Raw genomic sequence first — 14,689 nt, 5'->3', positions numbered from 1 at the left:
GCTAGTGCGGGTTGATGGTCATTAGACTAGATAATGAATGTTATGGATTATTCCCGTATCTGTTGACAGTGATTGACGCAAGAATGGAGATCCAAGGACTGAGGACACACTGATTATTCACTGTTGTATTGTATTGATGTCAGTCTGAACACTGTGTGATTCTGTAGCAGCTGACAAAGTCATTGCCTTTTTGTTTTGACTTCCTACAAGCCTCTTGGCTGCTGTTTACAGAACATTTGGTGCTGTCTGATTAAGATATTAAGGTTCTGTCTCCAAGAGGCCAGTTAGACATTTTCTCTGCTTCATGCTGGGTGGTGTCTCCCTGTTGCAACTTGTAATAAACCGGGTTGATTTTTGATTGACTTCATCTACAACTTCTCTCCTTTTGGTTCACCTGGAAATGTTTATTACACAGGCAAAACATGAATTAGGAGCCGTTCCACTTCACACTGTAGTGACTGAGATGAGTTCCCCCTCGCAATGTACAAAACCCCTTGCTCATTATTATCCTATATAGCATAAAGGTGGATATTGTGAAGAGGGTGTATGTGGTATAAAGTTACACTGTTTCGAACATTCCAGGCTATATTTGGGTATTTATATTGGATCCCAGTGATGATACAGCAGAGGAGGTCATTCATTCCAACCCAGCATGCCTCCAAGGTGAAAACTTCACACTGTGCCCAGACTACACTACTAGACATCCCAGTATTCTGACTGTCGTCTTGTTGTCTGTCCCATAGAGGAATATGTCATTAGGATATTATTTGCTAAGGATGGGAGTTATATACAGCTATTATGGAGCACAGATACAGTATCTGAGCTGACAAGGTAAAAATCTGTGGTTCTGCCCCTGAACAAGGCAGTTAACCCAGTATTCCTAGGCCGTCATTGTAAATAAGAATGTGTTCTTAACTGAATTGCCTAGTTAAATAAAGGTTAAATAAAAAATAAAAAATAAATAGACAGGCAACTGCTGTTGTAAAATGGACTTGATCAAATACATTTGATTAATCGATTGTTTGAGCCATATATTTCTAAACATTCCGATGGCAGGTAATCAAACAAAAAGTAAGGGGGGGGGGGTACCTGCTAGCAGTAGGAGTAGTAGGTTTTCGCAGCAGTAGCCTAACTACCCCAAAACAGACTGTGGTTTTACACTATTTGATCAGAGTATCATGATCTCCGCCTCCTGCACATTTGACATATACTATATTCTGCTGCGTTCATCTAAATGAGTGCTTTTAGTGACCTTATAATAAATATGTCCCTGGACACTGATGTAGCGGTGCACGCGGCAACATCTAAATCCCATTATTGGTGATCACAGATGCAACTTCATGTCTCCAGGGAGAGGAGGAGGATAGCGTTGCCCGTGGACACTGATCTAAGGTCAGTGTATCATTATTTCCCTTAATTGTTAAGGTTAATGTTTTGGGAGAAAAGACTGATCCAAGATCTGTACCTAAAGTCCTTGATGGATTACGAGCGAAATCATATTGACCATCATATCATTGGTGGAAACCTATCCATCCTCTCATCCATGTCTGCCAATCAGAGTGCAGAATTATTTCAGAATACTGTGGTTTATTCATTAAGGAAACCGTTTACCGTTAAAGAACCAAACTAAAGCAAACGAGAGTTTCTATTGGACACGTGAAGTTAGGTGTCTCTCGTTACGTTCTGTTTGCTTCCGTATACGAAACGTTTTACAACAGAATTAGCGAAATGAATACGCCCTTGATTACAAACACGGAAATACAGTGTCGTTAGAACGACGTCAGCGTTGAGTCAGTCGCTGATGCAGATGTCAACTATTTGCACTATAGCTGATTTGATATTCACAGCGAAATTACTCACAATTTAGACACATACCTAGCTATCTAGGTAGTGCGCCACACATTCCCTTTTCCTATCTATGGAGTTTTTGCAGTTTCTATCATGGGCGTGCATCGTATTTACAGTCGGGATGTTCTCGACTGGACTGTAAGTTTGACAGCTTTCTGCTGTTCAGATAAACTATCTGGCTAAGTTGCTAACGTTGGCTAGATACCTGTTCTTTAGTGCCAACATCGCAAACTTGGGCAGAGACCAAATTCAGCTCTAATTTGCTTGTTTGTATTGCATTAAACTTTGGAGACATAGCCAGCTCGGTGTTGGTTAGCTAGCTAGCTACTCCACCCTTATCTCACAGATATGAGTTAATCAAATATTTGCTTAGTTATTCGTTCAATGCCTGAGGCTTGTGTAAATAGAATACTGGACAGGTGATAATAAAATAATGTTTTAGTTCAGTTGCATCCTTTTTCTTGTGCTAGATTTGCAAGCAGGTCTTATAAAAGTGTGTGTGTGTGTGTCAGGACGGACCTGAAGAAGATGAGAGCTTCCAAAAGTGCAGATAACGTCCAGTTCCTCCCCTTCCTCACCACATGCCTCAAGTAAGCTGTGTGTGTGGTGCCTAGGCAACGTGCCAGTGACCACTGATTATTTATTTATTTTTCCTTTATTTAACTAGGCAAGTCAGTTAAGAACAAATTCTTATTTTCAAGGACGGCCTGGGAACAGTGGGTTAACTGCCTGTTCAGGGGCAGAACGACAGATTTGTACCTTGTCAGCTCGGGGGTTTGAACTTGCAACCTTCCGGTTACTAGTCCAACGCTCTAACCACTAGGCTACCCTGCCCGATTAAACCCGGGTCGTTTGCACAAATCATACTGTGTTAGCCCATTGAGCTAAAGTCTTGTCTGTCTCTATAGTAACCTGGGCTGGCTGTATTATGGGATACTGAAGACGGATGGGACTCTGGTCCTGGTTAACACCATAGGAGCCTGTCTACAGTCCCTCTACATCCTCTCCTACTGCCACTACACCAATGACAAGGTGAGTTGACCACAGTGTTTTATAGTCTCTCCTACTGCCACTACACCAACGACAAGGTGAGTTGTCCACAGTGTTTTATAGTCTCTCCTACTGCCACTACACCAACGACAAGGTGAGTTGTCCACAGTGTTTTATAGTCTCTCCTACTGCCACTACATCAATGACAAGGTGAGTTGTCCACAGTGTTTTATAGTCTCTCCTACTGCCACTACACCAATGACAAGGTGAGTTGTCCACAGTGTTTTATAGTCACTCCTACTGCCACTACATCAATGACAAGGTGAGTTGACCACAGTGTTTTATCGTCTCTCCTACTGCCACTACACCAATGACAAGGTGAGTTGACCACAGTGTTTTATGGTCACTTATCACATAGATACGGCCAGACCTGAATCCCCCAGGAGTGCATTCATTTGTCTTAGAGATGGTCAAATCAAATCAAATCAAATTCATTTATATAGCCCTTCATACATCAGCTGATATCTCAAAGTGCTGTACAGAAACCCAGCCTAAAACCCCAAACAGCAAGCAATGCAGGTGTAGAAGCACGGTGGCTAGGAAAAACTCCCTAGAAAGGCCAAAACCTAGGAAGAAACCTAGAGAGGAACCAGGCTATGTGGGGTGGCCAGTCCTCTTCTGGCTGTGCCGGGTGGAGATTATAACAGAACATGGCCAAGATGTTCAAATGTTCATAAATGACCAGCATGGTCGAATAATAATAAGGCAGAACAGTTGAAACTGGAGCAGCAGCACGGTCAGGTGGACTGGGGACAGCAAGGAGTCATCATGTCAGGTAGTCCTGGGGCATGGTCCTAGGGCTCAGGTCCTCCGAAAGAGAGAATTAGAGAGAGCATATGTGGGGTGGCCAGTCCTCTTCTGGCTGTGCCGGGTGGAGATTATAACAGAACATGGCCAAGATGTTCAAATGTTCATAAATGACGATGGTCACCAGATGGTCTGATGTTCATTTATGTAGATTTCATAATGATGATTTTTCTGTAGACATTCAAGGTTTGTTTGCTCTAGTTCATTGTTTGTATTTTTCCGTTAGGGTTTGAAGTACTTTCAGTATATCTGCCCACTGGTTCCCTGCTTGAAGTAGAGGTCGACCGAGTATGATTTTTCAACGCCGATACCGATTATTGGAAGACCAAAAAAAGCAGATACCGATTAATCGGCCAATTTATATAATAATAAAAAAATAACAATACATTTTTTTTTTTAAATGTATTTGTAATAATGACAATTACAACAACACTGAATGAACACTTATTTTAACTTAATATAATACATCAATATAATCAATTTAGCCTCAAATAAATAATGAAACATGTTCAATTTGGTTTAAATAATGCAAAAACAAAGTGTTGGTATAAGTATAAGTGCAATATGTGCCATGTAAGAATGCTAACCTTTAAGTTCCTTGCTCAGAACATGAGAACATATGAAAGCTGATGGTTCCTTTTAACATGAGACTTCAATATTCCTAGGTAAGAAGGTTTAGGTTGTAGTTGTTATAGGACTATTTCTCTCTATACTATTTGTATTTTATTAACCTTTGACTATTGGATGTTCTTATAGACACTTTAGTATTGCCAGTGTAACAGTATAGCTTCCGCCCCTCTCCTCGCTCCTACCTGGGCTCGAACCAGGAACACAACGACAACAGCCACCCTTGAAGCAGTGTTACCCATGCAGAGCAAGGGGAATAACTACTCCAAGTCTCAGAGCGAGTGATGTTTGAAACGCTATTAGCGCACACCCCGCTAACTAGCTATTAGCGCACACCCCGCCATTTCACATCGGTTACCCCAGCCTAATCTCAGGAGTTAATAGGCTTGAAGTCATAAACAGTAGAGCTGCTGGAAAAACGCACAAAAGTACTTATGAGCTTGCTGGTGCCTACCATTGCTCAATCAGACTGCTCTATCAAATCACAGACTTAGTTATAACATGATAACACACAGAAATACGAGCCTCAGGTCATTAATATGGTCGAATCTGGAAACTATCATCTCGAAAACAAGACGTTTATTCTTTCAGTGAAATACGGAACTGTTACGTATTTTATCTAAAGGGTGGCATCCATAAGTCTAAATATTCTTGTTACTTTGCACAACCTTCAATGTTATGTCATAATTACGTAAAATTCGGACATTAGGCGGCCCAAACTGTTGCATATACACTGACTCTGCGTGCAATGAGCGCAAGAGAAGTGACACAATTTCACCTGGTTAGTATTGCCTGCTAACCTGGATTTCTTTTAGCTAAATATGCAGGTTTAAAAATATATACTTCTGTGTATTGATTTTAAGAAAGGCATTGATGTTCATGGTTAGGTAGACATTGGAGCAACAATACGCACCACATTAATTATATGCAAAGCATATACACACTAGATAAACTAGTAATATCATCAACCATGTATAGTTAACTAGTGATTATGATTGATTGTTTTTTATAAGATAAGTTTAATGCTAGCTAGCAACTTACCTTGGCTTACTGCATTCGCGTAACAGGCAGTCTCCTTGTGGAGTGCAATGTAATCAGGTGGTTAGAGCGTTGGACTAGTTAACTGGAAGGTTGAATCCCCCGAGCTGACAAGGTAAAAATCTGTCGTTCTGCCCCTGAACGAGGCAGTTAACCAACTGTTCCTAGACCGTCATTGAAAATAAGAATGTGTTCTTAACTGACTTTCCTAGTTCAATAAAGATTAAATAAAGGTGTAAAAAAAAATCGGTGTCTAAAAATACCGATTTCTGATTGTTATGAAAACTTGAAATCTGCCCTAATTAATCGGCCACCTCTAGCTTGAAGCCTAGTTTTAGGGTGTGTGCCAAAATAGTTAAAACTAGTATGGGGTCAGTAAACTTGTGTGTGTTCGTTCCAGAGGCGAGTGACCTCTCAGACGTTACTAGCAGGAGGAGTGGTCTGTGGAGGCTGGCTGTACTTCAGTGTTGTCCTGCCTCAGGGAGAGTCTCAGCTGGCCCAGCTAGGTCTCACCTGCAGCCTGTTCACTATCAGCATGTACCTGAGTCCACTCGCTGACCTGGTAAATATGCAAACCCTTTCTTACACAGGGTGCATATTGTATAAACACTATGTCCACGCATTGGACACATTCTTCCACGCACTGGTGAAGAAACCTTTATACAACTTTAATACAGAGTTCAGATAACACACACTCACTAGCCTGGCAAACAGACCTATTTTTCCAATGTTCTGATACCTACCACCCTGATACCCACAGTTCTCTGATTCCTCACATACTCTCATAAATATGTAAGGTAGACCAACAACAGGCCAACTAGATTCCATCTTTAGAACATGACCACCTTTCTCATCAGGCTCTCTCCCCTTGCCCTTTGCCTCTCCCTCTCTCTCTCCCTCTCTCTCTCCCTCTCTTCTCTGTCAGATGGAGATAGTGCGTACTGGTAGTGTGGAGCGTTTGTCCTTCTCTTTGACTGTAGCTACCTTCCTCACCTCAACATCCTGGACGCTCTATGGACTACAGCTGCAAGACTACTATATCATGGTGTGTGTGTATACAGTGCATTCTGAAAGTATTCAGACCCCTTGACTTTTTCTACGTTACAGCCTTATTTTGAAATGTATTAAATTATTTTTTCCCCTCTACATACAATACCTCATTGACAAAACAAAAACAAGTTCTATAGACATTTTTGCAACTGCATTCATTTATTAAAAATAACACAACTAAAATATCACATTTACATAACTATTCAGACCCTTTACTCAGTACTTTGTTGAAGCACCTTTGGCAGCGATTACAGCCTCGGGTCTTCTTGGGTATGACACTACAAGCTTGGCATCCCTCTATTTGAGGAGTTTCTCTCATTCTTCTCTGCAGATCAGCTCTGTCAGTTTGGATGGGGAGTGTCGCTGCACAGCTATTTCCAGGTCTCTCCAGAGATGTTTAATCGGATTCAAGTCTGGGCTCAGGCTGGTCCACTCAAGGACATTCAGTGACTTGTCCCGAAGCCACTTCTGCATTGTATTGGCAGGGTTGTTGTCCTGTTAGAAGGTGAACCATCGCCTCAGTCTGAGCGCTCTGGTGCAGGTTTTCATCAAGGATCTCTCTGTACTTTGCTCCGTTCATCTTTCCCTCGAACCTGACTAGTCTCCCAGTCCCTGCCGCTGAAAAACATCCCGACAGCATGATGCTGCCACCACCATGCTTCACTGTAGGGATGGTGCCAGGTTTCCACCAGACGTGATGCTTTGCATTCAGGCCAAAGAGTTCAAACTTCGTTTCATCAGAGTAAAGAGTCTTGTTTCTCATGGTCTGAGTCTTTAGGTGCATTTTGGCAAACTCCAAGCAGGCTTTCATGTGCCTTTTTACTGAGGAGTGGCTTCCATCTGGCCACGATACCATAAAATCCTCATTTGGTGGAGTGCTGCAGAGATGGTTATCTTTCTGGAAGATCTCCACAGAGGAACTCTGGAGCTTTGTCAGAGTTTTCTTGGTCACCACCCTGACCAAGTCCATTCTCCCCCGATTGCTCATTTTGGCCAGGTGGCCAACTCTTGGAAGAGTCTTGTTGGTTCCAAACTTCTTCCATTTAAGAATGATGGAGGTCACTGTGCTCTTGGGGAACTTCAATGCTGCAGAAATGTTTTGCTACCCTTACCCAGATCTGTGCCTCGACACAATCCTGTCTCTGAGCTCTATGGACAATTCCTTCGACCTCACGGCTTGGTTTCTGCTCTGACAACTGTGGGACCTTATATAGACAGGTGTGTGCCTTTCCAAATCATGTCCAATCAATTGAATTTACCACAGGTGGACTCCAATCAAGTTGTAGAAACATCTCAAGGATGATCAATGGAAACAGGATGCACCTGCACTCAATTTCTTTCTGTCTCATAGCAAAGGGTCTGAATACTTATGTAAATAAGGTATTTAAAACGTATATATATATATATATTTTTTTTTTAAAATCTAGTTATTGCTTTGTTGTTATGGGGTATTGTGTGTAGATTGAAGAGAAATATATTTTACATTTTAGAATGAGGAAATACATTTTAGAAATACATTTTAGAATGAGGCTGTAAAGTAACAAAATGTGGAAAAAGTCCAGGGGTCTGAATAGACTGTATGTGAGACATGGTAGGGGCTAGATGGAAGGGGACTGTTAAATTATTGTAAATTAGCTTTAGGGAAAGGGGATACCTAGTCAGTTGTACAACTGAAATGTGTCTTCCGCATTTAAGCCATCCCCTCTGAGGCAGAGCGGTGCGGAGGTCTGCCTTAATCGACGTCCAGGTCTTTGGCGCCCGGTGAACAGTGGGTTAACTGCCTGCCTTAGGAATAGAACGACATATTTTTACCTTTTACCTTGTTACCTTGTCAGCTCGGGGATTCGATCCAGCAACCTTTCGGTTACTGGCCCAACGCTCCTACCCACCAGGCTTTACCCTCTTTGTGTTTGTTTGTGTGTTACAGGTTCCAAACACGCCAGGCATTGTGACCAGTCTCATCCGGTTCTTCCTGTTCTGGAGATTTGAATCTGTCAATCAAGGCGTGCCATCCTATAAGCTCATCGAAATTTAAGTGGCTGGAGACTCACACCAGGGGCGGCAGGGTAGCTTAGTGGTTAGAGCAGTGGACTTGCAACCGGAAGGTTGCAAGTTCAAACCCCCTAGCTGACAAGGTACAAATCTGTCGTTCTGCCCCTGAACAGGCAGTTAACCCACTGTTCCTAGGCCGTCATTGAAAATAAGAATTTGTTCTTAACTGACTTGCCTAGTTAAATAAAGGTTAAAAAAAAAACACCAATGGTTACAAGGGAGAGAGATAACAGGCTTCTTGACCCTATCATGGTCAGGCTGTCAATCACTGATATTGTTACTCATATTGTAAATGATTCATGATCACTCCTACCCACCAAGGGTTTAAGAAGACTTTCTCCTCTCAAGACAGAAGCTGTCCCTAATCACAGATCTTGGATCAGAGTACCCTAGCAATGGGGGATGAAAAATTATGAATAAATATCTGACCCTGTATCAGTGGTTAGGGGCATCTTCCTCATCGTTCTCCCTCCACCACTTCCTTTTTGTGCCTTCTGTCCTAGTCTGGGACATCATTACTGAGAACTCAACCATGGGCGGGACAGTCCTGCCCTGTCAATCACAGTAGTCTCTGTTATCCAGTGGAAGGTTTTTTGCTCAGCATCAATGCGCTGCTATTGGTTGAATCGCTCTAACTAACAGGACAGGATGATCCCGCCTCTAGTGGGGTTTGAGACCCCCTCACCTTTATAGTTGACTTGTCTGTCCTCATCACTATGGTACCCTGTGAACTAGGGGTGAACTACTCTGTTCCTGGTAGCTACAGTATCTGCTGGGTTGTTATCCTTCTCTTTTAACTAGACTGATGTGCATTTGGGAAGTTTTCAGACTCCTTCCACATTTTGTTACATTACAGCATTATTCTAAAATGTATTAAAGTGTTTGATGAGGAAAATAATCTACACACAATACCCCATAATAACAAAGCAAAGAGAGGTTTAATTGTTTTTATTTTGTACATTTATAAAATGAAAATATCACATTTACAGACCCTTTACTCAGTACTTTGTTGAAGCACCTTTAGTAGCGATTACAGCCTCGAGTCTTCTTGGGTATGACACTACGAGCTTGGCACATCTGTATTTGGGGAGTTTCTCCCAATCTTCTCTGCAGATCTTCTCAAACTCTGTTAGGTTGGATGGGAACGTTGCTACACAGCTATTTTCAGGTCTCTCTGTTAGATCGGGTTCAAGTCCAGAGACTTGTCCCGAAGCCACTCCTGCCTTGTCTTGGCTGTGTGCTTAGGGTCATTATCCTGTAGGAAGGTGAACCTTCGCCTCAGTCTGAGCGCTCTGGTGCAGGTTTTCATCAAGGATTTCTCTGTACTTGCTCTGTTCATCTCCACAATCCCGACTAGTCTCCCAGTCCCTGCCGCTGAAAAACATCCCCACAGGCTGATGCTGCCACCACCGTGCTTCACCGTAGGGATGGTGCCAGGTTTCATCCGGATATGATGCTGCCACCACCGTGCTTCACCGTAGGGATGGTGACAGGTTTCATCCAGATATGATGCTGCCACCATCATGCTTCACCGTAGGGATGGTGTCAGGTTTCATCCAGATATGATGCTGCCACCACCATGCTTCACCGTGGGGATGGTGCCAGGTTTCATCCAGATATGATGCTGCCACCACCGTGCTTCACCGTAGGGATGGTGACAGGTTTCATCCAGATATGATGCTGCCACCATCATGCTTCACCGTAGGGATGGTGTCAGGTTTCATCCAGATATGATGCTGCCACCACCATGCTTCACCGTGGGGATGGTGCCAGGTTTCATCCAGATATGATGCTGCCACCACCATGCTTCACCGTAGGGATGGTGCCAGGTTTCATCCAGATATGATGCTGCCACCACCGTGCTTCACCGTAGGGATGGTGCCAGGTTTCATCCAGATATGATGCTGCCACCACCGTTCTTCACCGTAGGGATGGTGCCAGGTTTCATCCAGATATGATGCTGCCACCATCATGCTTCACTGTAGGGATGGTGCCAGGTTTCATCCAGATATGATGCTTGGCATTCAGGCCAAAGAGTTCAATCTTGGTTTCATCAGACCAGAGAATGTTTTTTCTCATGGTCTGAGAGTCATTTAGGTGCCTTTTGGCAAACTCCAAGCAGGCTGTCATGAGCCTTCTACTGAGGAGTGGCTTCCATCTAGCCACTCTACCTAAAGGCCTGATTGGTGGAATTCTGCAAAAAAAGGTTGTTCTTCTGGAAGGTTCTCCCATCTCCACAGAGGAGCTCTGTCAGTGTACTTGGTTACCTTCCAGACCAAGGCCCTTCTCCCCTGATTGCTCAGTTTGGCCTATCGGCCAGCCCTAGGAATAGTCTTGGTGGTTCCAAACTTCTTCCCTTTAAGAACGATGGAGGCCACTGTGTTCTTGGACCTTCAATACTGCAGAAATTGTCTGGTACCTTTCCCCAGATCTGTTTCTCTACACAATCCTGTCTCTGAGCTCTATGGACAATTCCTTCGACCTCATGTCTTGGTTTTTGCTCTGACATGCACTGTCAACTGTGGGACCTTTATATAGACAGGTGCGTGCCTTTCCAAATTATGTCCAATCAATTTAATTTACCGCAGATGGACTCCAAGTTGTAGAAACATCTCAAGGATGAAAACAGGATCAATGGAAACAGGATGCACCTGAGCTCAATTTCGAGTCTCATCGCAAAGGGTCTGAATACTTATGTAAATAAAGGTATTTCTGTTTTTTATAGATTTGCAAAAATGTATCTAAACCTGTTTTCTCTCTGTCATTATGGGCTTTTGTTTAAGCTTGTTGAGGATTATTATTTATTTCTAAAATCCATTTTAGAAAGAGGCTGAATAATACTTTCTGAAAGCACTGAATACCTGGATAACCAGACGTCTAAGGTCACCTGGATAACCAGACGTCTAAGGTCACCTGGATAACCAGACGTCTAAGGTCACCTGGATAACCAGACGTCTAAGGTCACCTGGATAACCAGACGTCTAAGGTCACCTGGATAACCAGACGTCTAAGGTCACCTGGATAACCAGACGTCTAAGGTCACCTGGATAACCAGACGTCTAAGGTCACCTGGATAACCAGACGTCTAAGGTCTAGACTCGCTAGTTAATCAGTTATATGAATGGATCAGTTAAGTACCACGGAGAGATGAAGAGGCAGGAAGGACTGTGTGCTCCTAGTAGTACTAGTTGTAGCTGGGGTGTAGAGCCCTCAGTTGTCCATCCCTACTAGGGTTGCCAAACTCCAGGAACTTGTTTTTCCAGACATCCTGGTTGGAGGATTCACAGAATCTGAAGAGAATAAGAAGGAAATCTGGAGCCCTCCAACCAGGATTTCTGGAAAACCAGGGAATTTATTGAAAGTTCCTAGAGTTTTGCAACCCTTTCCCTACTCTAAGCAGACATGGCATGTACTCTACATCATCGGTACTTGGTCTCTAAATCCATGAACTGAGGGAAGACTAAGAATTCCATTCTTATTGTGTTTCATACACCGTTTATATTTGTTGTATTTGGGTCGTATGTCTTCATGTGCATAATGTGTTTATTTGTTGTATTTGGGTCATATGTCTTCATGTGCACAATGTGTTTATTTGGGTCGTATGTCTTCATGTGCACAATGTGTTTATTTGTTGTATTTGGGTCGTATGTCTTCATGTTCACTATGTGTTTATTTGGGTCGTATGTCTTCATGTGCACAATGTGTTTATTTGTTGTATTTGGGTCGTATGTCTTCATGTTCACAATGTGTTTATTTGGGTCGTATGTCTTCATGTGTACAATGTGTTTATTTGGGTCGTATGTCTTCATGTGTACAATGTGTTTATTTGGGTCGTATGTCTTCATGTGCACAATGTGTTTATTTGGGTCGTATGTCTTCATGTGTACAATGTGTTTATTTGGGTCGTATGTCTTCATGTGCACAATGTGTTTATTTGTTGTATTTGGGTCGTATGTCTTCATGTGCACAATGTGTTTATTTGGGTCGTATGTCTTCATGTGCATAATGTGTTTATTTGGGTCGTATGTCTTCATGTGCATAATGTGTTTATTTGGGTCGTATGTCTTCATGTGCACAATGTGTTTATTTGGGTCGTATGTCTTCATGTGCATAATGTGTTTATTTGGGTCGTATGTCTTCATGTGCATAATGTGTTTATTTGGGTCGTATGTCTTCATGTGCATAATGTGTTTATTTGGGTCGTATGTCTTCATGTGCATAATGTGTTTATTTGGGTCGTATTTCTTCATGTGCATAATGTGTTTATTTGGGTCGTATGTCTTCATGTGCACAATGTGTTTATTTGGGTCGTATGTCTTCATGTGCACAATGTGTTTATTTGGGTCGTATGTCTTCATGTGCACAATGTGTTTATTTGTTGTATTTGGGTCGTATGTCTTCATGTGCATAATGTGTTTATTTGGGTCGTATGTCTTCATGTGCATAATGTGTTTATTTGTTGTATTTGGGTCGTATGTCTTCATGTTCACAATGTGTTTATTTGTTGTATTTGGGTCGTATGTCTTCATGTGCATAATGTGTTTATTTGGGTCGTATGTCTTCATGTGCATAATGTGTTTATTTGTTGTATTTGGGTCGTATGTCTTCATGTGCATAATGTGTTTATTTGGGTCGTATGTCTTCATGTGCATAATGTGTTTATTTGTTGTATTTGGGTCGTATGTCTTCATGTGTACAATGTGTTTATTTGGGTCGTATTTCTTCATGTGCACAATGTGTTTATTTGGGTCGTATGTCTTCATGTGCACAATGTGTTTATTTGGGTCGTATGTCTTCATGTGCATAATGTGTTTATTTGTTGTATTTGGGTCGTATGTCTTCATGTGTACAATGTGTTTATTTGGGTCGTATTTCTTCATGTGCACAATGTGTTTATTTGGGTCGTATGTCTTCATGTGTACAATGTGTTTATTTGGGTCGTATGTCTTCATGTGTACAATGTGTTTATTTGGGTCGTATGTCTTCATGTGCACAATGTGTTTATTTGGGTCGTATGTCTTCATGTGCACAATGTGTTTATTTGTTTTTATTGGTTTACGTTTGTCCAAACTAAATATACTGTAAGTCTATTGTCTGTGCTCTTGTTGTTGATGCATTGGATTGTGTATAGGGTATTCTACATATGCTATTTTAATAGGATATTATCACTCTGGAAATAAGGGAGTTGGGGCTTTGCTGCTTCTTCAGACTGAATACATGTTTTATACTGTTGTTTAAGATCCAGTGTTTTTCTTTGTGTGGATAAAGAGTATCCACATAGCAGTAGGCCTAACATGAATAGGTACAATTTGATTGGCTGAATATGCAGATATATTCAACGAGGTGAGAGCACTGCATTTGACCATGTGGAACACCAGAGGTGTATTCATTAGTCAGTTGCAAAACGTTTAGCAACAGAAACCGTTTACTCTAAAAGTACGTTTCTATTGGACAAATTCAGGTAGGTCCCTCCCCGTTTGGTTCTGTTGGCTTCTTAGAGTGAACAGTAATCAGTTTCCATTGCAGAACTGTTTTGCAAGGGAATCCGACTAATGAATACACCCCTGCTCTTGTAGTTATGTGGGGTTTGTTTGTGTTTTAAGGTTAATGAGGTTACCCTTAGGTTTGTTTGTGTGGAAAGCAATGTGTGAGACATTGGGTGATACTGGGAATGAGTTTGTGTGAGTGAGACAAGGCAGTGTGATTGTTCTGCAATGAGAATGTGTTGATGTGTGTGAGCATGAGTAAGTGTCTTTTAGCCAACACTGCCTGATTGGGCAGCTGTGGGAATGGCTGTGTTTCGGGTTTCTCAGCATGCGTGTATATGTGTGCCAGCTTCTCTTCCTGTAATCAAAAGATCCAGCCTCCCTACTGAGAACACAGACACAACACCAAGAGGGTGGGAGTGGGGAAAAAGAGGGGGAGGAGAGAGAGGGGACATGGAAAAGAAAGATTGGGAATTGGGAGGAATAGGGTCAAGGGAACAGCAGAGATTGACAGTGTAACAGGAGCTGTAAGAGAGAAGGGAAGGATCAAGGAAAAGGATAGAGAGACCTAGCTATGCCACAGGGAGAGAGAGAGACCTAGCTATGCCACAGGGAGAGAGAGAGACCTAGCTATGCCACAGGGAGAGAGAGAGACCTAGCTATGCCACAGGGAGAGAGAGAGACCTAGCTATGCCACAGGGAGAGAGAGAGACCTAGCTATGCCACAGGGA

General features: G+C 42.4%; 1 protein-coding gene across 9 annotated transcripts; it reads left to right on the top strand.

The window, feature by feature from the left end:
• Nucleotides 1-1,756: 1,756 nt before the first annotated feature.
• On the top strand, nucleotides 1,757-13,704 carry LOC118379471 (sugar transporter SWEET1-like). 9 transcript variants are annotated; one of them, XM_052515098.1, is made up of 6 exons: nucleotides 1,759-1,986; nucleotides 2,361-2,438; nucleotides 2,757-2,880; nucleotides 5,771-5,932; nucleotides 6,296-6,415; nucleotides 8,348-13,704. In XM_052515098.1, exons 1-6 carry the CDS (start codon nucleotides 1,919-1,921, stop codon nucleotides 8,453-8,455), a joined length of 660 nt encoding a protein of 219 aa, XP_052371058.1. In that variant the 5' UTR covers nucleotides 1,759-1,918; the 3' UTR covers nucleotides 8,456-13,704. The 9 variants fall into 9 exon arrangements, with proteins under 9 accessions (XP_052371059.1, XP_052371058.1, XP_052371053.1 ...); XM_052515099.1 differs by lacking the exon at nucleotides 5,771-5,932 and having other exon boundaries at nucleotides 1,757-1,986; XM_052515093.1 differs by lacking the exons at nucleotides 1,759-1,986; nucleotides 2,361-2,438; nucleotides 5,771-5,932; nucleotides 6,296-6,415 and having other exon boundaries at nucleotides 8,348-9,909; nucleotides 10,078-13,704.
• Nucleotides 13,705-14,689: the final 985 nt, after the last annotated feature.

This window comes from Oncorhynchus keta, unplaced genomic scaffold, assembly GCF_023373465.1.
Source record: "Oncorhynchus keta strain PuntledgeMale-10-30-2019 unplaced genomic scaffold, Oket_V2 Un_scaffold_2149_pilon_pilon, whole genome shotgun sequence".
Lineage (NCBI taxonomy): Eukaryota > Metazoa > Chordata > Actinopteri > Salmoniformes > Salmonidae > Oncorhynchus > Oncorhynchus keta.
Note: the sequence above shows the minus strand (reverse complement) of the source record. Positions and strands in the feature narration are given on the sequence as shown.